This window comes from Lepisosteus oculatus, chromosome 11, assembly GCF_040954835.1.
Source record: "Lepisosteus oculatus isolate fLepOcu1 chromosome 11, fLepOcu1.hap2, whole genome shotgun sequence".
Taxonomy (NCBI): Eukaryota; Metazoa; Chordata; class Actinopteri; order Semionotiformes; family Lepisosteidae; genus Lepisosteus; species Lepisosteus oculatus.
In genome coordinates, this window is record NC_090706.1 from 2,552,085 (window position 1) to 2,578,651 (window position 26,567).

The following is a 26,567-nucleotide window of genomic DNA, read 5'->3' on the forward strand; positions in this document are numbered from 1 at the left end:
GCCGCTCCTTGTTTAAGGAATCCTCGTGGAACGATGGAATGTTGGCTGGATTCCTGTGGTGTGGAAGCTTGTGTGTCCAAAATAATGATTACTATTATCCATTTTCTTGTCCGACACTCTCACTCAGATTTGACGTACACGTGTTTGCGTTCATGCGGCCGGGTGATTTATGTGAGCCACATTGATCGAGGGTGCAACGGCACTCCCCCAGTTGGGATTTTATCCCACAACCGTCCAGTTTAAAGTAAGTCCAGGGAACCACCACTGTTTCACTTGGTTAACTAGAAGTTCTGACTGCTTGATGACAGGTTGAACTAATCCTTACACGGCTGATGTCACCTGTGTGCAGTTAAGGGATTAGCAGGCTAAACTATTTTAGGAAAACAGGACAATCTGTTTGTAATCCAGACTAGAGCTTGGCCTCTAAACACTGTGAGAGTTTGGAGCCGATTCAAACTCGGTCCGTCTAGGGGTCTGCTCAACACAACACTGGCACAAAGCAGCAAGGGGGCTTTTATGTTGCAGAGAGAGCACCTCATTTCACCATTAAGCTTTGCCAGCCTGCTTGGGCAAGTTGCTCCTTCTGCATGTATGACAAAAATGAGTTGGACTTCCAGAAGCTCATGAAGCCATTGACCTCTGCATTCCTTGAGACACAGCGCTGGTGTAAACACCTTGGATCGTTATAGGGGGAAAAAGTGTGATTGCATCTTGTACATGAGATTTCAGGTTAATATTACCCTTGGTGGGCCACACTTGCAGGATTGACCACAGAACCTAAAATGTGGAAATTTTCTTTTTAACTCCTGTGCAGTCCATATGTTGTGCTGCTTTAAAAACTAGTCTCTGCACGTCTCTTTCTACCTTCCATTACAACTGCTGCTGACATATCTGTAACCTTAAGATCTCTGGTTATTCAAGGGCAGCTTTCTTCTTTCTCTCTCACAGTAGTGCTGCTCTTTCTCAAATATGAGCATGGCAGGAAGGCGGAAGGTTTTCAGGAAAAACACGGACACCAGCAAATTGTATGAATTGGAACCCAGCTTTGCAGCTGTCCCATTATTGTAAACAGAATGGTTCGTGTTGCAACATTACTGCTCCTCCCTCTGTGTTTAAATGCTCAGCTGCAGTGAAAGTTCCTTCTTCATGGGTATGGATACAATAGGAAGGGAGGTGAAGCTGTTGCAGAGATGGATTATCTTGGCCCTGGCTTGTGTGTCTGTAAGTTTTCATTCCAGCTCAGCTCTTAACGACGTACATCAGCTCCATATTGTCTTCACAGGGACCAGTTTAACAGCCTCTCTCAGCACCTTTTGACAAGACCAAGAAAACCTGTAGACACACCTGCCCTCCGAAACCAGGTCTGGACACCTCTTTAGCTACTGGCTTCTAGTTCAGGGACAGTGAACTGACTGCCTTGGTGTTCTGAAAAAAATGCCGTGCAGTGCAATAACACCCGACCGAGGTAAACTAGATCAGCAAGCACTGATGAGCCGAAAGCAATCAGTCACAGCAGCCGAGCTGGAGAATTTAGTGTGCAGGAAGGAAGTCTTGTCACAGGACTGTTTACCTGGGAGCCTCATGCAATAACACTACATTTGCCAGCAATCACAGTTGGCTGCATCCTGGACGGCTGCCCACGGTCAGCTAATAGGATGCAGCAGGACGCCCAGCTGCTGACAGTTATATAAGAGGAGCCGGGCTGCTGCCCAAGCCTGGTGATTGGAGCAGGCACCCTGCTCGTGTCAAGGTTGGTAAGACACCGCCCGCAGGGCAGGACTCAAGGGGCAAATCCTTTCAGATTCATTCCCTCTTGGAAAATACCGACTGTATGTCTGTAAACACTGTCCCCTGTACTATTTTATGGTGTTGCCTCCACAACAGAAAGGCTTTTTTAAATTTATATATATATAACACTTAATAAATATCTGGGGTTACATCTCTTGTTCACATATGTGCCCAAGCTTATAATTAGGGTAAACTGCCCCCCCTTTCACCATCTCCCTTTCCCTTGGTGGCGATGTGTCAGTTGTGATCACGACCATGTTTTCTGTTTTAATATTGTAAATACTGTTACACTGAACGTACAGTAACTAGCTGAATATAGCTGAATACAGGGCTGTAGATTTTCTACCTTTAGATCTGCCTTCAACATCCAACACATAGGAATTCGATAGAGATCATCCCTCTGCACAGTCCTCTGGCTCACTCCGTGGAAAGGTTACCTATAGAAATTTGGCTTTTCAATTAGCAACAGGCAGGAGAAGGACCTGATCAATCCCCTGTATTGGTGGCTCGGCATCAATAATGGGCAGGTGCAATCCCATCTGCCTTCACTTAACAACAGAGTGGACCAGTGATGCACGACTCCTTAAATCGATGGTCTGATTTGGTGACTAACGAGCAGAAGCATAAACACACTCTTGATGTTTGTTTCCTCATGCGCTTCCTGCAGAGCACTCATTCAGTGCCGCCACAACTGCTAACCTAACAGCCCCGTGCTTCAGTTCACGCTGCATCTGCAGTATTTGTCTTGCAATTGGCAGAAGGGGGTCCCTCTGGACTGCCATCAGCTCACGTTCAAGGATTGCATTGATTATTCTTGGTCAGTTACTGCCATGTCTGTTTTTATTAAATTCCTTTTTTCAGCGCCATTTGAAAAATACGGTCTTGTATTTTACCATTGTAAATACAAAATAAAATCTCGTAAAATACAGTCTTGTATTCCAAACTACGAATCTGAGTGCCTTCGGGAGACCGTTTCAGGATTCTTTAAAGAGGGAAGAAAAAAAATCAACCAGGAAAGACTTAAGAGTTATTGCATTTGAATTTTCTTCTGGGACTGTGTAGTTAATTCACTGTGCTTTATGGCAAAACACCAGGCTGAAGGGCCAATATCACACCTTTTTTAACTGTTCTCTAGGGAGTAGCCCTCTATTTAGCCACTGCAGACAGTCAGACCCTCAATAATCTCTTCTGAGAAGAGGTCTGCGTGCACTGAAAGAAAGGCAAGACTGCAGCACTGAATTCATTTACTGGAGAAAAAGATTCGATTTCAGTGGTAAAATGTGTACCCAGGTTAGGAAGCAAATTTGACGGGCTGGCTTTATTTTTCAGGCTTCAGGCACAAACGGCAATGCTGCTGTTAAAGAAATTAGCGATGATTCCCATAATACGGCTATGCAGTTTCAGAAGGATTAAACTAAAAATAATGAGTTTCTAATTGGAAGAAAGCAACAATAAGATGTACTATTACAAAAGCAGTCAGTTGTGGTAAAACAAAAGATTTACTGCAAACATGACACTGTCTCATATATAGTGTACCTTCTGTGTTTACCCCCATGATACAATGAAAGGCAACCAAACTTGTCTGTCCCAGTTACTGAAGTACAGAGTTAAATATATTAGCTGCTTGACTAAGATGAATTAGCTGACTTTCAATCCCTGGTGTGTGCCTTGTGTAGTTGTTTTCATTTTCTGATGATAGATGAGGATTACTGAAGGACAGGTCTTCACAGAACTGCAGGATATTACTGTTAAATCAGCATAATAATCATAAAAATAGTTAGACCATTCACAAGGTGAAATTGTATAGTTAAACCATCGTCCATTAGAACGATTTTCTCAGAGCAGTCTCAAGCACCTCTCAAACCAATCTCCTGCCTGATTTCCTCTCTGGACGAGACACTTGTTAATCTGGGCAGGTGTCCAGAATGCGTGATAATCTCTGATTGCATATCTTTTGTTTCCAGTCACCTAGGTTTCAGTATGTGGCCTGAGAGCAGACAGATGCGCTAATGTGGGAGCCTTTGGGGTTTTTTTTTTCTTCTTGTGCCTGTGGGGGAAGGTCTCCACAGAGAGAATGAAATCTCTCTCAAATATTCATCTTGCTAGAAAGCAAAGCATTTGTCCTTCTCCCTGGATGAAAGGATATATTTTCCCTTATGTTAATTCAAATCACTGAAACCCTGAGGACATTATCTATGCCAGGCTACTCTTGGGTAAAGAATGAATTGATCTCACTCATTCTTGCAACACACTTTTGGAGCTGTCAAAATGACAATATAACATCTGAATGTAAGGATTTAACAAGATCTCATTACTTCTGCAAAAGTATCATATTAAATTGGCTTTGAATTCTAGCATCTTTCTTTGTATGTAGAATTCAAGATTATTTTGTGAAGACTGTTGCTCCTGTGTGCAGAATGTAATGAATTATAAAACAATGTATTGAATTAAGCACTTTGAAAAGGCAGGTATGCATTGTGTCATTGTTTTAGGAACAGTTCCTTAGGGATAAAGGAGGGTTTATAGCACATTTACACTTCAGAGCACAAAAAGAAAATCAATATGTCGATCCTCACAAATGGCTTTCATGAGACTCATCAGTGATCCAAACTCCATGGCCTGCAATGAGAGGGTATTACAGTAGCTGCCAAAACAAAGGGAGTCTTATGCCTTCTTTTTAAATGGCCTGGTTTATTCATGGAAGGATCTCGGTGGTTTCCTCTCATGCTGCTGCTCTCACGAATGAACAGGAGATGTGGATCACTCTCCGGACTACTCAAGCGATGCAAAGACTCGGGATATTGCCAGAAATCAGACTGAATTGAAAGGTGTCTGGAGCTGCGGGTCGGTGTCCCTGGCAGGCAGTGTGATGGAGCTCCTGGAGAGTAGAGGGCCCCAAAAAAGGTGTTGCCACTAGCCTTGCTCTGTGAGTGTCCGTATTGCTGTGTCAGTGAGCATGAAGTACGCGCAGTACTGCGTGAGAACATGCAAGAGGTTGCAAACAACACAAGGCCATTTGGCCCCTCCAGTTTGTTTGGTTCCCAACAGCTGATTGACCCAAGGCTGTCATCCAGACTCCTGCAGTCCTCTGTGTAAAAAGTGTCTCCCTGAAGGCTCCGCCTGTGTCCTCTGGTTTGTGTTTCTCCAGGCTGACCACCGGTAATTGGTAGAAACAGATGCATCACTGTGGAGAGTCTTTAAAGACAGGGGAGCTTACAAACACCAGTCCTGGAGGGCCAGAGGATTTCAGGTTTGTTTTCCACCTGAGCTCTTAGATTGTAACTTAACTCATTATCTGCTTAATTGGACAGGTTGAAGCCACTTCTTGAGTGTACGAGCTGCAGAAGCTTCCGCAAACACAGATCCAGGGGCGCGGCTTGGAGCACAGTGTTAAACCAGGGCTCCCTTACCAACAGGGTGTCTTGCTGGTTACTTTGACAAGTTAATGAACTCCCTCTTAACCACAGTTCTGAAAGTGTCTGCTGCTCCTCGCAGGTTTCGTTTAATGAGCTGTAATAATCTGACGGCTGCACCCACCACATGCTGACTGTACTAGTGCTGCCTCAGCTCAGGCCACTGCAGCACTTCAGTTATCCTGGGGAAGGTCTGCTTTCTCATTACTCGGCAGCATCTTTTGCCATTAGTATGAGAAAGAGTTTATATCTCAATTAAGGGGTTCAACAGCGGCGGCGCACATGTCAGGGAAAATACTACAATAATTAGCCTTTATTGTGCGTATGTGAGCAGAGCGGAGCGGAAACTCGTTTGGCAGCAGGTTAATAGCATCACTGTACCCCAGACGGCCCGCGATTTATCTGTCCTGTCTACCCCCCCGCCATCTTCATCTCCATCTCCATGCAAAGGGTCCAGGCGTTAGCAAGGAAGAATGATAATTACGGCACACACTGCACCTCTTCACCCGCTCTCTCGTCTCCAAACGTTTTCGGGTTTTTTTTTGTTACCTTAGCGTCGGGGGCAGGCTGGCCCTTCACGGCGCCTGGTGTGTGTCACAGTCTCAACCTCGCTGCCGGATAGCTTCGGTTTGGGAAAACGTGCCGCTTCATGACTCACAGGACCCGAACACGCTAATGCAAACAAAAAGAAAATTAAAACATGACGAACGAGTATAGGAATAGTAAAAAAAAATTGCAGGGGGGGACGTGCTTTCGAAAATGTGCAGCTGTTGGTGTTATTATTATTGATCTACCCTGAAGACGTGCTGTAGAATTGAAATTCTCCTTTAGTCCTTAACGCACATATAAACACCATTTTCTGCGCGTAAAGTACGAAATATAAATAATGAACGATGAGTAAGGCCGACTTCACCTAAACGGAGGGCAGTATTAAAAATGAAAACGCACTTTGGGGATTTGCCTTGACATGAATAAATTAGCTCAGCTTTCTGTAAGCAGGCTGAGTTTGATTTCTTTACAAAAAAAAACCCTTGCGCAGTTGTGAAGCAGTCTCCCTCTCCCTCGCTCAGTTTTTCTTCATGGAATTCAGCTCATGTCAGAGTCGCTGCATCAATGCCACCTGTCCAGGCCTCGCTAATGCAGCTCTGGGATCCCCTCCGAGCAGTGCGGCTCGGTAATTCTGAAGGATCGTTAATCATTCATCAGTTTCCCACCGACTTCCCTCACCTACCGCGGAATTAACAACGGAATCGAGATACTCGCGCAGAAAGGATATTTAAAGGAAAAGCGTTCTAGATCATTATTACTGTTCATCTGTGTTTTCTGCTCAGTTTCCTTCCCGTTGGGTGATGCTCCGTGCACCTGGGCGTCTCTCCAAGACCAGGACCATGAGATCCTGCGGCCCGAGTTCTTCATGACCGCTGAATCAAAGGAGAAGAACGGCCTGCAGGAGACGATGACCGCCCCTCAAGTCCTTCCAGCAGGGACGCATTCTAGCATGGAAACGTTAGAACAGTTAGCAAAGAGAGGAGGACGTTCAGTCCATCTGGCCTGCTGGACAGTCAGGAGGCTGAAGTGAGGATCCTGAGCTTCTTCCATGTTCCCACAATCCCTGGGGTAAAGAGGTAGCTCCTGTCTGCAGTTTTAAATGCACGAGCAACCCTTGTGAATGCTTTCTGTGGCAAAGCCCCACGGTGTTGTCCCAGCCTTCCCTCTGGTTTAACTCTGATTAGCCCATTTGTTCACTACACTTGGGCTGGACTCCTTGCTACTGGCATTCTGCTTTCCTGCGTTTCTGTACACCAAAGCCCAGGAAATTCGGGGGGTGTTAAGCTGAAATGCAGGATTGGCCCACCTATTTGGAAGCAAACGTACAGGAACACTTCACAGCCCCAGATGCGCTGAACTGTGAAAGGTGCAAGCGGTGCACATTTTCTCAGCAACGTGCAAGTCATGACTCTTCACTCCACCTAGCACTTGAGAGGAGCATGTCCCATTCACAAAAAAGCTCTTTCATCTCTTTACCTCTTAATACAGAGAAACGCCTTACAAAAGAGGAAGAGGTGTGTGTGTACTATATGTAGGTGCAAAGGTAACCATGCTTTGACTTTGCCATTGTTTGTTTTTCCCAGAGTCCCGCAGTTTGTATCACAGCCTGATATACTGTACCTCTCCATGCTGTTCCATCTATCCCCTGTGCTGAAGGACACATCTTGCCATCTTCAAGCCTCGTACTGCCATGTTCCAGGAGCTACGCGTGGCTGGTTACAGTCAGTGCTGGGATGAGACACCTCTATGGATCCCCAGGTTCCTGCAGTAAGTGGTGTTACTGGACCAGCAGGGGGTGCTCTTTCCCCTGTATCAGAATTTGCACCAGTATGGCAACCAGGGACGTTGTGCAGCTGGAGGTGACGATCTTAAACTAAGGTCCTGACTGCCTGGTCTTTGAAAATCCCAGGGATGTTTGTAGGGATGTCAATGTCATTGCCCTGCCTAAATTCCACTCTGGTCCCCCTAAAGTTCCCCTTTAACTCAACAGGGGAAGTAAATTCTTCCTTCTGAATTCTGCACCTGGTCTGTTATACAATGGGGCTGCTGTGGATCCCCTGGACTTCAGAGTGGTTGAAGAGGGTCCCCCCTCTTACATAAAGTGCTCTTCGTGGTGAAAAAGCTATCTGCAGTACACTAAGTTAATTATAATTATCATTAATTACCATCCCCTCACATTATGTTTCCATCTCCCCCTTTTTAATGTCTTCTGCAGGGAAATCAGTCACAACTGTCCCCTTTAACGCCTATTGTAGTGTAAGTTAAAATAGAATCTAAAAAAAATCTGTTTCCATTTTTAGCAACTGCCATTAATCGAGCACACAATGATCTTGAACGAAAAGCCCAATTTAACACTTCCTTCGCATGGGAATGATTTAATTAATCTAGATTACAACAATTAGCCTCTTTGTGACCGGATAGATAACAAAGAGGAAAGGAAATTAGAATCCCAGCAGTGGTCTGTGTAGCGCTGGAAGGTAAGGAGAGCCCATTCTGTCTACCCGAGGTTAATAGTTTTCATCGTCTGCTCAGTGAGTGCAGCTGAAGGGGTAAGGGAGTTATCTGCGTATGAGAAAGCACAAATAAATAAAGAGATTACAAGTCAGATTCATTCTGCACCAAAGATATTTGTAGCACAATGCTGTTACAAACAGTGTCTGGTCCCTGTCCTGGAGGGTCAGTGTGCCTGCAGGTGTCTTTAGACCTGCACCTCCTGAGGAGCTGGGAGAAACAGGTCCAGCTGGCTTAGGGCCTGTGAAGCTGATCTGGAATGAAAACCTGCCAGCACTCCAGCACCAGGCTGGGACCCCTGTTGCATCTTGCAGCCACTCCCAGAGTTTCACCCTGTGATTTGACCTCATGTCTCAGATCAGGTCACCTACCGTACCACAGTTAAACAAGGACCACAAAAGGATGGAGACCATGTGCACAAAAATGTGGGAACAGGAGGGCTGTCTGAGCACCAATAGTGGCAGGAGTCTGGAACAAGCAGCCCAGTCGTGGTGTTGACGCTGTAACTTTGGAATCCTTCAATCATTCAGCTACTAGCAACCCAATGAGCTCAGTGGAAATGGAATGAAATACCTCTTCTTGATTTTAACCTGTTCTTTGTTCTCATATCCCTGCAGTTCTATATGCAAATGCATAACATGTTGGTGCTCTTGATCTCTTAATTACTGATATCTAATTCAATTGCAAGTTCTGAAGGAGAATATATATAGCATCTCACGATTGTGTATATGACTCAAAACTCTACAGAAGCCGAATAGGATAGTGGTGCGAGGAATTGTACCGAACCCCAGACATCTCGCACCGCACCACATACAAGCCTGAAAGCCAGGGGGCTGCTGTTAAAGAAGAAGATCAAGGCGCAGACAGCCCGAAATCAAGAGAACAGGCCGTGCACAGTATATTAGAGCAAATAAACATAGACAGAGGAGACCAGCCTGACGTGTCCACCCTTCGCAGGCTTAGGCACTTTAATTAAAGTGTACCGGGTGGGTTGGGGGGGGTGGGGGGGTGGATGGGTTACCATGGAAACAGAACAGTCAGGTCCACAGAAAAGGTTCCATTCAGGCCGTGCTCAATCTCAATCAATCGCAACAGGGACCAGACAGGCAACACAGTCAATTGGAAAGCGGAGATTGACAGCAAGAGCCAGCCGGTTTAATATGTGCTGCATGGAAGGGGGGTGACTGCAGCACGGGCAGGATCTCAGAGTACGCTGCTTTGATAGTTGCCAGGCTCTATTCTATTCCACACCGAGCAGTGACAGCACCATGTGGCATCAATGTCAATATAGCACTGCAAGACCTGGGAGACTCTCTTCATCACAGTGATTTGAAACTTGAAACCACGTCTTTCCGTGTTGTGAATTAAACAGGTTTCCTAGTTTTGTAAGGGTTCTGTGGGTGTGTGGAGTTCTGTTCCCCTGCAATTACGCCTCTAGCCAAGCCATCTTGGGCTGTAAAAAAATATTAACGTGATCTGAAGAAGATAAAAATATGAGAATGCTGTGGTTTTCACTTGAGAGGCTAGGTCTTCCGTGAAAAAGAAAGTTCAATTAAAAATACACTCCCTGCAAGGGGACCTTTGCCAAAAATCCTTTTATGACATCAGCCCTTTGGAAGAAACTCTAATTCCTGTCTGTTTCTCTGTATCTCTCTCTCTTCCTCTTCCAGCAGAGAGATCCACTTTTCTAAAAGGATACAAAAGCCTGAGGACTTGCAAATTTGCTGTTTTTGACCTGTCATGCCACTGTCCAGTCCATATGGAGAAGCGCATAATGTAGACAAGGATGTCGAGCAATACTCCGTGCTTGGACTTTTGTAAAGTCAAACAAAGGTTTTCCTATATTTGTATACACAGTGTGTTCCATATGAAAATCTACGGTGGATAATTTCCACCGTGTTTCTGCTGTAGTTCCAAGGGTTTGCAATGCTTTGCCATAGCCCTTTAAATAAGTGTCTATGTACACCGTCGCTATTTTCACAAGAGCACTTTCAGATTTTAAAGTTGCCCTAAAAACCAAAAGGACATTGACTTTTAAATCAAGCATGTACTTTACTACCACTGACTTTGCATTTCCTACAATAGAAACGCAAACTTTTGTAAGGGGTGTGCGTGAACAGCAGATGCTTAATGGGTTTGGTTTTATGGGCACCTTATGCTTGCTTGAGTCAGCATTAGACTGTATGTCTATAATTATAATCAAAACCCATAGCTGTAGCAATTCTAAATTAAATATTTATAACTGAGGTCATTTTTACTAATAATAGATGTTTTACATAACTATGTGCGTACAGGAGACATACTGTACTGTAAGTAAGCTGAAGGAGATGACTCTGCCCTACTGAGGCTCAAGTGTTTAGCGGGCACTGCTTTGCTTTAATGGCTGAGCTCGTACACATTCAGAATTGTGGCTGCGGAATCATTTTTTTTATGAATGGAATTTCCTCTGCAAATATCGAAGTGCTGCTTGTACTGTTGCCATGGTGAAGGGGCAATCACCTGGCTGCGTCTGACTCCTAGCAGAAGCTGTGTGTGTGCTCCCGTCTGCTTGAGGCAGACAGTTTCATGATCATGCTGGCCAACGGCGCCCGAGACAGTGGCTCTGTACATTCCCTGCATAGGTATCCCTTTGACTTTATCACCTGGGGGTTTCCTGTTTGGAGAAAGAAAACTCATGCACCTTAATCATCTGGGCTCCGGAGAACGTTTTTTTAGAACACAGGGAAAATTTTAGGCTTTTTGGATTCCTGTGCTCTTGAATTTCTTCGCCCAGAGACGTTGACTTGGATTCAGTGTTTTTCTCTTGGTGCCTGTGGTCCAGTGGGATGTGTTGCTTGAGGGCAGGCTTTTAGACAGGATCGGAGGAAAAGGTGCTCTATCCACGAACTTTCTCCATGCGTGAGCTACACAGTCAAGCACCTGCTCCAGTGTCACATAACCCTCACGGCATGCAGACTACACTATTAACTAGGCCCGCACAGCTTCCCTTTGGTCTGTGCAATTTCCTTTCAGCTTTACTGTTTGTCAGTCCTGCTTGTTGCTTGATTGGACTGGTGCACATCTGTGCTGGAAGCTTTATTTCGTAGAGATTGGAGTGGCAGGGAGCTGTGGAGCCAGACGGTGTTGGTGACTAAACCGCTCGCTAAGATGCAGGAAATTTCCACTGCTTTGGTGAGGGGTTTTTAATTAAAGGGCAAATATGAGGTCATTGTAATCCAGCCTTTAATTACAAAAAAGAGGATTGCATAATTACGAGTACTCCATTAACACTGTGCGAAACATGGAGGAGTAAGCTACATATGCTTAAATGTTTTGCGAAAGTCTTTATTCAAATCGTGAAAAAACGTTTGGAGACTTGAAAAGACTTTTGAGGAGGCAGAATGTCTCACTTACAGAGAACAGCTTTCAATATCCTCCAGGCATCTTTAATGAATTTGACAGAAGCTTTTTTCAGTGGCAGCCAGCTGCAGGAGTTTGAATTGCAGATTACAGCAATTCTGAACTTGCACAAGCAGGAAAAGCAATGGCTACTTTCTTGATCCCAGCCACCCCCCACCACCACCAGGCTTAATATAGCTAGCCAGATATCCACTCAAATGCCTCATTTTTAACTGGTGTTTTCAAATTTGTCCACCTGTCATTTCAGAAAGCTTTTGTCCTTCTCTCCCTGTTGGAAGATAGAGATACAGTAATGTCCGCTTTACTCTTAAAGACTCTCCGGGTGAGAATTCTGCAAACTGACTGAAAATCAATTGCCTTGAGACTCATTCTCTATTCATAAGTCTCAGGGCTGAAAGCCCCTCCCCAGGAACACAAATCCCCATCAAGCTGGATTTCAGAGGAGTGAACCTGTCAGGCACTAACAGCAGCCACGCTGTCTTCCCTTGAATCAGGTACTACAGGAACATTCACACGATGCCTAGAGGACTAGCAGTCATTTTTCCCTGTGACTATTTCTGGCAACGTTGTTAGGAATTAAATTAAAATACAGCTGTGTGAAGTGGCTCGGGATAATTGGCCCACTTCTGCAGGCTGCACACGAGATGGGGTTGTGTTTCACTGAGCCAGAGGACAGAGTTAACACCCACCCACACACAGACCCCTTGAGTGATTCACGAAGTCAGCCTGGTCATTGATGGACCCCTGCTGCTTCGGACAAGACTGAGGGGAAAATAGAACAGCAGTCTATTATTAAATATTGCTGGTGGAGGCACTGACATAGTTCCCGATGTTCGCTGGTGTTATTGTTACAACAGTGGGTATTAAAATTATTCTTCTTCCCAAATTTAGTAAAATCATCTTACAGTATTTCCGTGCTCTTTGTCCTATGTGAGTTATTAGTTCAGTTTCGTTACTATCTCTGTCGTGACAGTTTATTTTCACGGGTGATCTCTCTTATACCTATGTGTTCTATTACATAGATTAAGACATAAATACCATTCATTGTACGAGACCCAGATCGGTAGTGTATTTAATGAAAAAAGACAAAAGGGAAAACACAAAACCTTGTTCAATAACAGCGTGACATGAGTACATTCTGTAATCAATGTTTTGGTCTGAAAAAATGTTGTATTCAGATCAAAGGAAGATGGAGAGACGGCGATGGCTGAGTGGGGGAGACAGCAATTGCTTTCCCCTGACAGAGGTAAACCTGAAAGCCACTTGAAGCCAACATAACCTTTTTTTAAGAAAATAAACTTTATTACAGCAATGTATACAACTCTTTCAAATAATTCAATTATTACAATACAATTCTAAGCAATACATTTGTTTCAATTCAATAATTCAGAAGGTCTCAGGGTGGTGATTGTCCATTATCAATCCATCCTTATAAGCAAGTGGGCGCTTCAGGCTGAATTCGCACAACAACGTCCCTCCAACCCTCCCAGGTATTACCCCTTGCTGTCACTATAACCAGTCTCTGGAACTGCAGCAGTCCAGTTTCCTGCAGGAGCACAAAGGGACAGGTGATACTGATTCCTCTTCACCCCCTGTAGGGCCCACAGTGCCTTCCAGCGCTGCTCTGCCCTGGAGAAACCCCACATGGCTACGTCACGCTTCATGCTGCCTCTGGGGTCCGCACCCCTCTCCTCGCTCCCTCGCTCCCCACTCTGTGTTGTGCTGGATGAGAGTGATCCCCACGTTCCGTTGACCTTGTTTTGCGAGGGACTCCAGCAGCCACGGCAGGTGCTGCTTCCTATTGTCCAAGCAGTCATTGCCAGGCCCAGCAGGACACGCAGGGAGCTGAGCACGGCTGTGCATCCTGCCCCACTGGAGGAGCACCTGCTCCTGCGCACCTTCGATGAAGCACACGTCCCACTGTGGCACCAGGTTCCTGGTAAGCAAGTGCCTGTAAAGGACCTGTGGAGTAACAGCAAGCAAGAGAGAAAATGTCCAATTCTGGCTTCTCTTCACCTACCGTGTTCCCTTTCTGTGGTGAGCTAGGAATGTCCCTTAAATGGTATTTTCACAAGAAATAAGCGAAATCAAATGGAAATTGTTCTTTATCTGAGAATCCAGAAGGTGCATTCTCCATACTCCAAACCATTGCACAAATAAACTAATTTTGCATGCTTATATTGTTTTTTTTGCTAAAGAGTTATTAATGGTAGGAAATGCTGGTTTAGTTTCATGTGGACTACAGCCTCAGTTCTTCAAGCGAGCTGATCTTACCTTAATGAGGGATTAATTGTTTGGGGCAAAGCTAGACAGATCTATGAGAGGCGATTCAGGATTAGGGGTGTCTTACAGACCTGTAAGTGTTTTCTCACGCTTTTGAAACTGCTTTTCCTTCACTGGGTAGCCCAATGTAGGGTTTAGATACATTGGCATACATCGTAGCCAGACACTGTGGGTGTAGCACATCAAGCCAGAAGAAAAGGCAGCAGCTCAATTTCTTTATATCGTCTTTTTTTTTGGTCAAAGTGTATCTTCTTCTTCCCTGATTTTATCTTCAGGTTCTCATTGTGGGGGTGAAAACAGAGTAATCTCTGAGGTTTTGGAACAGGAATCATAACAGAATAAAGAGCCTTAGACGGACACTTGAACAATGAAATTAAATTAGACAGTGCACACACCAGACGCCTGCATTTGTTTTTAATTGGCCTTGACTTGTTGACAGAAATTCCATTAAGTTCCCGATTTGCGCTCCTAGGGGCCGATTGCACTTTGGTTACCATGGGAACCATGCCAAGGTGTTTCCGATCTGATAAACACTATAAAATGAGCAAAGGACCCCCCCCCCCTCCCTCCCAGGGACCCAGCTCTAACTGTTACCATGGAGACTGCCCACCCCCCTCGTCTGCAGAGGTTCTGATCAGGTTCTCAATCCGTATGTCTTGGACACAAAAACATCTTTAAGAAAAGCTTTGAAGACCGAAAAATAGGGAAAAGATGTTCTTCAAATCAGGATTCCTGGACGACTATAAGCCTTCCTTCCTCTACAAATCATTGAACTGGAAATCTAATTTATGTGGGGATGCGTAGGTTACTTCCTACTTCCTACACATTAAAACAAAAGGAGTGAGCCAGAACTGTGATACACTTATTCAAAAGCCATTAGTATTCCCTGGAGTACAACCTATGAAAACGTGCACCCCAGTGAAAGACTGTACCGTGAGCTGCAGCAATGTGTCACAACTGTCTGTTGCCTCTAGTAATTATTTTTCTGTTGTTCTATGTTTGCTGCTTGTCAGCATTGCCTTACTCCTGCTGTTGACTCGTTGAACACGACTGCAAATAATTACATTGCGGTCGTGTGCTTGACCGCAATACACCAGCACTGGAATACGGAAGAAACAGAGTGCTGATTTAACTCTATGTCCTCATATCAGACATGTACAACGCAGTGTGTTAAAATTAGACAGAAGAGACAACACCACCCTCAAGTAATACTGGTATCTCTTGGCTGAGGGCTAATGTCAGTCCTTTCAGGGAGTCTTAATCCAAACATGCTCTGTTCTGCTTCGTGTAGCTCAAGTGCCTCTAGCTGAATTAATTCAGTAGCTAGAGAAGAGAAAAATAAGTCATCTGGCCTACAACTGCATGTTCATCCAGCAAAGAACCCCTCCTGAACTGCGTTTCATCCTGGAACTGAACCGAATTGTTGGAGAGAATTCTGTTGTTGTCTCACAGCCCCTTTGACACAACCTGGCATTTCAAGTTTAGCGCGAAAACCCTGCCTCGTGAGGCAAGGAAAGGACAAGAGGAAAGTACTCGTTTTCAACAACAAAAAAATGAAGAGAGAGAAACCCCACCCCGGATGTCATCTCCAGCTGCAAACACTCAGACAACAATTGCGGCAACATCTAAAAACACAAACAAGGAATCTGCAAAGCGAAGCGTGTCTGTTTTTATTCTGAGGCCCGTGTGCCAGTTTCCTGTTTGCTCTCGAAAGGTGAAGTAGACCCAGCGCTTCACCTGCAAAGCTATCGTCATCTCCTGAGCCCATCCTGTCTCTGAAGAGGCCTGGGTGCCACAGACCCAGGTGTCTGAAACAAACCGGTCCTGTCCCGGAGGATGCTGAAGACAACAGACTGTCTTTACACAACATGGCAGCTTGGCCGAACATGGTCAGTTTCAGGTTGCCTGCAGTCTTCAGTTAGCCCGATCTCGCATACAGCCCTGGTGTTGGCTCTTTCCTTTCGCAACCAGTGTTACTTCAGCAATTCATCCTCAACTTCATTCCCAATTAAGTGACCATTTTGCCTCAGAGGTCTTAGAAATCTGAAAGGTGTCATAAATGTAGGACAAGGCTGAGGTGATCACAAGTAATACAGCTGTAAAGCTGGGGTTTCCATGAGATGATCCGCTATTGGGCCAGGACTGTAATTGGGTATTTCGTCACTTGCTGGTAAACCGCAACAGACAACTTCTATTACAAAATCAAGCATTATCGCCTCGCTGGAAATCGCAAGACTGTGCTGCCTTTAGAATCGAGTTACCTGGGGGCTTGTCTGACCGCTAAAAAGGGCAAGGCCAGTAACAGATGGTGACCAAGCCAATTCTAAGACGTGTAAAGGAATGTGCCACAGGCGCAGAGCGATCGCTTCATCCTGGAGATCCCAGATGCGTCTGTGGTACAGCACAGCACACTCTCCAATCAAATATTCATGACCCCGTTTCCATGACAACACTACAAAATGGCCCTCTCGTCTGGTGTACGATATTAAAAAAAAACAGCCTGCCTTGTCCGACCTCGATGCTTTTAGGCTGTCCAGTCATAATTTAGTAGTTTGAAAGTTGAGGAGAAGATATCGGATGACAGCGAAGCACAGAGAATTCAGGAGACACAGGCAACAGCCCACATCAGTTTTTTAATGGTTTATTGATTTGTATGCAGGATTACAGATGTGCCTTAGCATTAACCTGCTTCGGCTGAGGTAATTATAGCCTGGCCACGAGAAACAGAAAATCACAGCCTCCCCCATGCACCATGCAAAGAGAGCTGGATTCACACTCGGGTAGGAGTGTGGGTGAGGGCAGCAGGCTGGAAGAGATCCTTGGATCACCCAAACCAGCTGGATGGAGCGAATGGCTTCCTCTTGTTTGGAACCTTTCACGTGTTCTGCTGAGCTGGGGGGCAAGCTTCCTAAACACCATCAGACTGCCAGAAGAATGGCAAGTAAGCCTCTTAGGTGCACGGAGCTGCCAGACACAGGCCCGGCGCCCGGTATGTGGTTGCGACTGGGTGATCTCTTTTCTATCTTGCCGAGCCCGACAGCTTTCAGGCCCAAATGTGAAACCAGCCCGGCTCTCAGGAGCTCTCCGCCAGGCCCGGCCGCCGGTAATGAACGAGAGCACTTCAGCTGCCACTCCGGTCTCTCCGGCACAATATATATGGAAATCAGCCTGATTTAAGGGCAGTTTTATCTCAATAGGCCCCTGGCCCTTCGTGCTGAGGAACGCTTGAGCCTCCGAGAGCAGGCAGGCCTCTAGTTGTCTTTAATAAATCAGCCCGCAGACGTGGACAATGTATCATTTTTTATTATTACTGTAATCGCGTGGCATCGGCACAGCAATTAGCATCACATCACCGCCGTGCGGATTGTTCCCATCGACCTGTCAGCTGCCGCTGATTTAAAAGCGAGATAAACACCAGAGATATCAGTGGCATCCCGCCAATTAAAATCCCAAAATGACGCTGATGAGAGGTTTCCATTAGCCTGCTTGAGCCGACCGATCGGAGGGCGGGCTGTGGCTCGGGCCGGCTCTCAGATTTGTAATGGCGATCAGTGTGCATAACTTCGAACGACCGCAGCGCAGTTCTCATGGCCTGCAGGGCTGAGGGGCTCATTGGCAGTTAGAGAGCTGCTGATGGCTGGACTACTCTTGCCAGCCCTGCCTGTACACCTGGCCACTGGGGGAATCGGGGTACCTGGTGTTGGGGCAGCACCTCACAGAAGTTGAGCCTAAGGCTGAGTTCACTATGTGCCTCCAGACGGGGGCACTGCGCCCCAACTATCCTGCTGCCCTAGGAAACTTGGGAGTGTGCCGCCAGCTCTTTAATTCAGTATTTTATTTATTTATTCAGTATTTAATTCAGCAGGATGTCACCCGGTGTCACACCACGGCCATGTGCTGCTATACTTCCAAGCTCTCGGATTCTGCTGTGCCTTTTCTGGGCACCTCGGGTGGAAATCGCAACGAGGGAACCAGGCCTCCCGAGAGAGGCGGGGGGGGGGCAAAGCAGAAGAGGTTCTGGGAGCCGGTTCCAGCTGCTGCTGGCGCCGCATCTCCTCCTGCTTGTTTGCAGCCATGTGTGAGCGCAGGGCCTGCGCTCCCGAAGCCCAGCCTCTGTGGTGCTGTCACCGGTGAACACCGCGCCTGCCTGGGGGCCGAACGAAACAGGCCCGCGCAACGAGCTCCGAGCCTGCCCCTCGACAGCCTGACAGCTCACAGAGGAAACCCAAGCAGCCTCTCGCCTCCCAGCTCCAGCTGTAGGGGAGCCAGCCAGCCTTTGCAGGGATAGAGTTAAGACCAGGCGGGGGGCCCCTAGTGACCGAGAGCCTGTATTGTGCTGTACTGATTGCGCCTGCCAATCAATTGGAAGGTCTTCAGCCATGCTGATGCCAGAAACAAAGCCAGTTTCTCTCAAGCGGTTGCGTGCCAGATCACAGCTCTGCCCCTGAGCCACTTATCTGTGCTTGTACAGTCGCTCGCTCTCCATCCATGTTAAGGGACAACTTCTGCAACAGCCTTCAGCAAAAACAACTGCAGCTGCATGGACTGTTTTTAGCTACAGCAGTGGGATGGAGCTAAGAATGATCAAGTCCCTTCAAGGGCAGAAATAACCCGTTTGCCTCTAAATATGGAAATGTGGCACTGTCTCCACCTGCTGGTAGGATAATAAAACTAAAGACCGGCAGTGCTTTGGGCTCATGACCAGGCCTGGCTCTGTACTCTAATGGTGAATACTTGTCTATATCCCCTCCTTCCCCAAAACATAAGTGCTGTACTGCAGTTTACTTCCCCAGCTCAGAGAAACAATAGTATTGTCTCTTTAAAGGGTTATGTCTTGACACAAAGGGAGAGGAAGCATTTCTAAACCTCATGCCAAAAAATACCAAATTGTAAGAAAAGTTAAAAATGTTCCTGGAGTTAACATAAGTTTCCTTATGTGAAGTTTTGAAAAAACAAAAATGAAGTCCAAACTGAACATAAGAATCACCCATGTCTCACACAGAATGTCACAACCTTTCTGAGCAACCCTAAGGACATGCCAGGACCCTCTTTATACCTTTGGACAAATGGGATTTAGAAAGCCCTTTGTCTGAAACCGTTTTAACACTTAACATTTCATCAAGATGTGAACCCTATGAGTTTACACTCCCTCCATTTCAGCAGAACTGCGTTTCACTCCTGTTAAAGCCCATAAAATCAACTGTGCGAAGCCTTGGAGCCCGAACAGCCAACACCTCTCCTGTATGACCACAGCCAGAACAGATTGCAAATCTGCTCTCCTTTCTTTTCCTGTAAACAGTGAAGGGCAGGCGGCTCTAATTATAGAGCAGCTGGCACCCTCGCCTCACCTGGGGGAAAACTCCCCCTCCACAATGTCACGGCACGGACAGCGAACACACTGCAGAGCTGACAGGGCAGCAGAGAGCCCTTGCACAGCTCTGCCACTTTAAAATGAGCGGCTGCACCACACAGAGGACGCATGCGCCGCAACAATCAAGCGCAACACAATAGTGGCAGTTTAACCGAATTTAATCAGTTCTTCATAAATATATTCTTTACAAAGCAATTCATAGCTACAAAATTCACAAATATATACAAGCCTTTTCAAGTGTAGTTGAAGATATTAAAATAAAACTCTCTGGGATAGCCCTTAATGAGATTTATCCCACAATGGCAGAGAGCTTACTGTGGAAGAGGGTGGGGACCCTGCATTTAAAATCCCACTTGGGGATTTAGTGTGGAGCAACAGTCAAAGATCTGCATTATAAAATCAACACAAAAATAACTATTGTAGGACACTGTAAACACTCCTATATATTGAAAGAAATTTCTTCTACCTGAACTTACTATATACATGAGGCTATTACATGTAAACCAGGTTTTTCCATACTAAAAGAAATTACTAGATGCCTAGAACCCTTGCTTCACTAGGGTCTGTGAACACCTGAATGTTCTGAGCTGTGACAGCAGATGAGTGCTTCACCCCATCCGAAATTCAAGTTTGAGGTCTACAGCCGTTCTCTGAGGTTCTCATAATTCAAAGCATGCCAAGTCAAGGCTGATATATTTCGAAGATGAGGACTTGAGGAATGAGGTCACGATGCAATGTTAGACCAGCACCAGGAAGAGCGAGCATGCACCACGACTGAGGACGCAGCACGGCCATCGTTAAAAGTCAGCATCCAGAGTGAAAGTGTTGTCCACGGTCTTGGACATGACCCCCATCTTCTGGTACTCTCCCACGCGCTTCTCGAAGAAGTTGGTCTTCCCCTCTAGAGAGATGTTCTCCATGAAGTCGAACGGGTTCTCCACTTTGAACAGCTGCAACACAGGGCCGACAGGTCGCTCAAGAGAAAATTCAACACGCTTTAGGATCCCCCCCAAAAAAACACTCATGACAAATGGGGAAGCATTTTTGACGGTTTTCACTAGAACTGCCCCCCCCCAATGCTGGGGTTCCTCCATCGCGACGAAGCGACCTCTCACCTTGCTGAAGCCCAGCTCCAGCAGCAGTCGGTCTGCCACGAACTCGATGTAGCGCTTCATCAGCTCGCAGTTCATGCCGATGAGGTTGACGGGCAGCGCCTGCGTCAGGAACTCCTGCTCGATGGCCACGGCGTCCGCGACCACCTGCTTCACGCGCGCCTCCGAGGGCTTGTGCACCAGGTGGCGGAACATCAGGCAGGCGAAGTCACAGTGCAGCCCCTGGGAAGCACACACAAACACACGGACCGTGTGAGCCATGGGCAGGGCGCCAGGAAACCTTCAGGAAGCGGAGCTCTCAGATCTGTGGTGGATGCTGTGCGCACTAAGAAGGAGCGCTTGAAACCACTAGCCAAGCCCCCGGGAGATAACTGGACTTGGATAAGTACAAGTGGGGCTTGGAACAGGTAGTTCTGTATTCAGGCTGCAGCAGCCCATCAGTCCAGGCCTTAACTGGTGTGCACGGACTGCTCAATCCAGAGGGACGCCCTGGATGGACCAGTCCACCAGTCCACCACAGGACTGACCAGCATGGCTGGGGCAGCTCTCTCCAGGTACAGCAGCAGGGGCTCGAGCGTCTTGAAACTAGCCGCCCTGTTGGCACCCCAGGGGGAGGACTGGCCCCTCGCACCCCTCCGGCCCAGAACGAGCCTGCGACCCAGGAGAGCGCCCAGCGCCCGTGTCTGGAGCCCGCCAGGCCGGCGCCCCCTCACCTCGTCGCGGCTGATGAGCTCGTTGGAGAAGGTCAGCCCGGGCATGAGCCCCCGCTTCTTCAGCCAGAAGATGGAGGCAAAGGACCCCGAGAAGAAGATCCCCTCGACGGCGGCGAACGCCACCACACGCTCCCCTGCGGGAAGGACCGACCAGTTAGCGCGACGCCCGTCTCGGGGCTCCCCGGAGTCGGGGGAGTGGGCAGGGGCCCAGATCTCTGGCGGACAGCGGAGCCGGCAGGAGAACAGCCGAGCGCGCTCACCGAAAGTGGCGTGGCGATCGGCAATCCAGCGCATCGCCCAGTCCGCCTTCTTCCGCACGCAGGGCAGGGTCTCGACAGCGTTGAACAGGAACTCCCTGCAGAGGCCGAGAGAGAGAGAGCAGCCTGGGTTACAGGGCCACCCGCTCCTTCCCAGAGGGCCTGCAGCAGGACCGACATCGCAGCACCCTTCGGTACCTCCCCAGCGGCCCAATCAAAGCCACACCAATGAGCAGAACAGACTAGGAGTGCGCCTTCACAGCAGGACATCTCCATGTCAGGATATAGAATTATCTCCATTCTCTCAGTGGGGCCCCAGCCATACCTCTCCGTGGGCTCCTTGATGTACGTGTCGATGAGCAGGCTGTACATCTCCGAGTGGATGTTCTCCATGGCGATCTGGAACCCGTAGAAACAGCGTGCCTCCGTCACCTGGACCTCCTGACTGAACCTCTCCACCTGAGCACAGCGGGGGAATCTCATTAGAGACGAGCACACGCGCATCCAGCCAGAAACGCGTAAAGGCCCGCGTCCGATGGCAAGCAGGACCGCGAAGATTGGGAACGCGATTCGGGTATTTAAAACCCTTCCAGGACCGAAAGCCAGCCTCATGGGGATGCAAGAAAGGCCGAACGCCCTGCACTACCTTGCAAGCCCGGCTCTAGCCTGTGGGACTCTACTGCCCTCTAGAGGTTCACGGCGAGAGTCGCACCCACCAGATTCTCATTAACAATGCCGTCGCTCGCCGCAAAGAAGGCCAGGACATGCGAGATGAAGTACTTCTCTTCCTGCTTCAGGCTCTCCCAGTGCTGCAGGTCTTTGGACAGGTCGACCTGCAGAAGCACAACCAGGGAAATGAATCACACGTGAAGGAAGACCAAATCACCCCAGGTGCTGGGGATTACAGTATTCCAGGAACATGGGCACCCTCACAATGCTGCTCCCATGTACTGCATGTTCATAGATAAAGCTGGAACATCTTACTTATTGTAGGATGAAATTTTAAGGTGTTGGTAGTGTTCACATTTCAATCAGGCGTTTATTGTAGTGGCAGGACTAGATTATGAACTACATTACTTAACAAAAAAAGCAGTTCGTGTTTGTTTCTCTTGTAATCGGAGACAGGCGTTGTATCGGATTCAATATCTCCACCCCCCCTCTGCAAAACTTTCCAGGATAACTACAGATAACTGCAGTACCTGCGTGTTGGGTTGCGCCTTCGCTTCTCGCCACATGGCTGAAAAAGAGCCTGTTGTTTACAGCGGAACGGGGGGTTTAGGGAGGTCTCTCGGCGTGTTTACTGTGTTTTCGGGATCAGAGTAATGTCATTTTCTTTACCGCCGCACCGCGGACCCCCCCAGACAGCGCACACACACGCTGCATCTTTTGTCCTTACAGGTGAATCGTTTTATGTGTGGATGATAGGAACACGCACCGTAACGGAAGGGGGAAAGATTGTAATCCCCGCCTGCCAGTCAGTACAGCTCCCCGTCCTGCCAGGGACTCCTAGAAGGGAGCTCAACAGAGCTGGCAGCCCGGTGGGTGATCTATCCCACCCCGAGGAGCAGGGAGCCCCTCTCTCAATAACAAAGCCATCTTCTAAAGAAGCCGGTACCTCTTCCGCCGTCCAGAAGGAGGCCTCCGCCTTCTTGTACATCTGCCAGATGTCGTGGTACTGGATGGGGAAGATGACGAAGCGCCGCGGGTTCTCCCTGAGCAGGGGCTCGTCCTGCAGCCTCTCCACCTGCTGCTGCTCCTGCGGGGACGGGACCGGGGTCAGAGCCGTGCACAACGGCGGAGAGACGGTCTCTCTCCCCCCCTCCCCTTCTCAAAACAAGAGAGGGGGGGTATCGGATTACAGCCCGGCTGGGGCGGTCAACGCGCGAATTAACTCAAGGGGGGGGGTCGTCGAAAGGGCTGTAGGGACCCCTGAATGAATGTCGCAGTAATGAAAGAAAATTGAGTCATGAAAATTGATAAGTCCAAGTGCGCTCCGAGCCGAGGCGCGCAAGACAGTCCCGCCTCATCGCAGACAAAGGACAGGACGACTCCGGCAAGAACAACTATACAAAGGATCCGAAATCTACTTCGGTGCAACTTTTTTTTTAATTATTATTATTATTATTATTATTATTATTATTATTATTATTATTTTTTGCTTTGGATCGCCGTCAGTTTGTCTGCAGCCGAGATGAACGGGGAAATAATCGAAATGCGCTCAGGCCCACCCACCTCCTCTGCCGTTCCCGATTCGACCCCCGGTTTCTGCAACACAAGACGGGACAGCTCGTTACGGACCGTGGCCCAACGCAAGGCTTCGTCGCACACGAGCAATTTGTACCGCGGGTTCGCAGACGCCGGAGACGTATTTCTTACCGCTTCGTTTACTTCGGCTAAAATCCTGCGGGCGGCTTTGGAAGCCAGTACCCTGGTTTCGCTCAAGGAAGGCGGCTGTAAAGACATGCAACACCCACAGCAATCAGCATCTCGAGTGCAATAAAATACAAGTTGCATACAGAATGTAGAAAGACGTCAATGTTCATACTTCACAGAAACTCTTACCGTGTTTTCATCGTTCATACGTTGTGCCGCATTTTCATTCTTGGGGGCCAGTGGAGTGCGGGTAGCTGTACTATAAGCGGAGAGCATGGTTATCTTTGTCCGATTTTTTTTTAAAAAAAGGCAAGCAAAAAATATCGATTTAAAATCTAAGACGCGGCGGTTTCAAAACTCGGAACTATGAAGTGCAACTTATTTTTTTACAAAAAAAAGCCTGCAGGAGAGTGAAGCTATTAAAAAAAGAAAGAAAGCGTGGATAAAATGCGGAAAAGACGAATTAAAAAAATCTAAGCAAGAACAGGCTTCTACGCAGAGAAGAAAGCCGCTACAAAGTGAGCTTTTTAGGCGGAATTTGCAGTTTATGAAGTTTTGTCTTTAGCGCGCTTAACTCCTTCAGCCAATCAGCGAGGGAGACGTCACTTTGGCGGCGTGCGGCGCCCCTACGGAAGGTCCAACCTTTTAAGGCAGCACTGACCAGTCCTTCATGATAAAGCGTGTAAAGTTTTTAAAACGTTTGAATTTACTGTCATAAAACATTCATATAAAATAAATGAAAACCACGATAAAATAATTAAGCTCCTGGAGTTACAAAAAAGGCCAAAACATTTTAAGCACCACTTTATACTCTTGCGGAAATGCGGCCAGACTACAGAGCAACCTTAAATATTTCGTGAATATTCAACGCTTAAGACAGACGGGGGGATTTAAATTTCTTCGGCTTTTTTGGAAAACTGGCGGGAGCATAAACGGAATTTCTATTATTTAAATATGATTTAAGAAAGTATGAGCCACTAATACGCTATATTTACCGATATAATTCGCTATTTTAAAACGAGCCACTATAAAATAGTTTTATTTATTAATCAAGTAAGTGTAAAGACTGCATGAGTAAAATAAATGTCATCTTGGATCTAGGTTATATAATATATGCCCACACACCTTATTTGTCATGTGAAATATGCTACTGAATTACACATATCGACAGCCTGCCGCCAAATAGTCACATTTATAAAGCCAGATTGATGAAACGGAGTCATAGCGACTCATCGTGTGATTCTGGTTACAAGAAACGACGTTTTGCTTTTGGCTTGTATTAATAAGATATACCCCGTCCTTTTCAACTCATTTTTAATCTTTGCTAGCCGATCAGGTGAGCAAAAACCGCGACATTAAAAAGGACGGAATACAGAAACAAACAAACAAAAAACAGTTTTTACACATTCTCTTCGGTTATTACTTTATTGTCCACAGCCATCTCTTCCCGGCTGCCCCCCATTACTTTGTAAAAGTTCACAAAAGCTCCGGGTTTCCCTCCAAAGACCATCTGCTCCTTCTCCCCGCCCACGGGACGTCTGCTCCACTGCCCCCCTTTCAGACGCGGGACTGGGGGGGCAGGAATGAGGCTGAACAACGCGCTGTTTTATAACCTTGCAGGGCCGGGGCTTGTCGTCTGCAGGACCCGTAATTAAAGAGACTGGAGTTCGGGTCGTTTTCAACTAAAAAAAAAACAACAACAACGAAGAACGCGATTTCGTGCTTTTAAAACTTTCGTGCTTTTCGAAACTTTTAAAGTGGACGCAGAGAGACTATTGTTGTTGGTGGTGGTGTGCTGCAAATTGTTATTACTTTGGTAACACTCATTTATAGGTGTTCCCAACAAAGCTCTTTGCATTTGGCAGAGGAGGGAGATTAATGCGAGCACATATACAGATGTAGTGTACATGCACAGCCGAAAAAGGCTCCACAGCCGAAACGTTGTGTTTCCTTTCTTCTCTTTTCAGCAGGGAATAAACCTTTACTTGTTCCTTTGCAGCCTGCGCATGCTGACGCAGCTGCCCACTTTAACACCGACAAATGTACTGTAGTCCTTAATTATTTTGTCTTTTTTATATTAACTGTGTATTGGTCGGATTGAGACGAAATAATTTCTAGAACCCAGCATACTCTGAGATTCAAGATTTACATCCCCACGTTTCTTTCATCATAAAAAAACTTATACTAAATACTTAAAGTATTTTTTCATACAAAAGAACATCTCAACAATGTCACGATACCGGTCCAAAAACATTTCTAGAAACGAACCCCTGTTCCTACCGTTGCTAGAAAAAGCTACGTCTTTGTAATCAATCAGTTTGAGGCTAACAAAGCTAGCATATTGTAACGCGACGGTTTCGGCGAGGAGGGAGACAGAAATCCAGGCACTTGTTAATTAACTGAGAACACGGCGCTTTATGAACCGATTCGAAATTTAAGAAGTTTATTTTCTTTTCACAAATAAATACAGAGAATCACAAAATAGGAAGTTTTACATTAATTCATATATACTCAAAACAGTATATATATGAACACATCTCATTAAGTTTAGACAAAGTAACAATGACATAGCAACAATTTATCGTGTTCGGGTGCAAATTCCGTTCTTTACTTTTACATGATAACGTTTATCACAGATTCTTGAGGTACAGTCCTACGCCCTCTATTGATCTCTGAGGTAACAGTTCTCTCGGGTGATGGACAGGGCCAGGCTACCTGCTGCCTTGACTGGGACCTCGGTGCCTCTGAACACCCCCATGTTTCCCCACTGTGCACCACGGCCCAGGTCCTGTCAAACA

At 46.8% G+C, this 26,567-nt stretch overlaps 1 protein-coding gene across 2 annotated transcripts; it reads right to left on the reverse strand.

Annotated features, from left to right (window-relative positions):
• Positions 1 to 19,454: 19,454 nt before the first annotated feature.
• Positions 19,455 to 24,300, reverse strand: LOC102686879 (ribonucleoside-diphosphate reductase subunit M2-like). Of its 2 annotated transcripts, XM_069195592.1 has the most exons (10): positions 23,959 to 24,300; positions 23,773 to 23,847; positions 23,629 to 23,661; positions 23,012 to 23,152; positions 22,113 to 22,229; positions 21,722 to 21,855; positions 21,400 to 21,494; positions 21,140 to 21,273; positions 20,430 to 20,648; positions 19,455 to 20,264 (listed from the first exon to the last, which is right to left on the reverse strand). In XM_069195592.1, the coding sequence occupies exons 1-10, from the start codon at positions 24,043 to 24,045 to the stop codon at positions 20,112 to 20,114; spliced, it is 1,188 nt and encodes a 395-aa protein (XP_069051693.1). In that variant the 5' UTR covers positions 24,046 to 24,300; the 3' UTR covers positions 19,455 to 20,111. The 2 variants fall into 2 exon arrangements, with proteins under 2 accessions (XP_069051693.1, XP_069051694.1); XM_069195593.1 differs by lacking the exon at positions 23,629 to 23,661.
• Positions 24,301 to 26,567: the final 2,267 nt, after the last annotated feature.

Coding starts and splice junctions, on each gene's coding strand:
- LOC102686879 (XM_069195592.1), bottom strand. CDS start 24,045: ATGCTCTCCGCTTATAGTACAGCTACCCGCACTCCACTGGCCCCCAAG. Junction 23,153..23,628: donor AATCGGGAACGGCAGAGGAG/GTGGGTGGGCCT, acceptor CCGTCCCCGCAG/GAGCAGCAGCAGGTGGAGAG. Junction 20,649..21,139: donor AGCTCATCAGCCGCGACGAG/GTGAGGGGGCGC, acceptor TGTGCTTCCCAG/GGGCTGCACTGTGACTTCGC.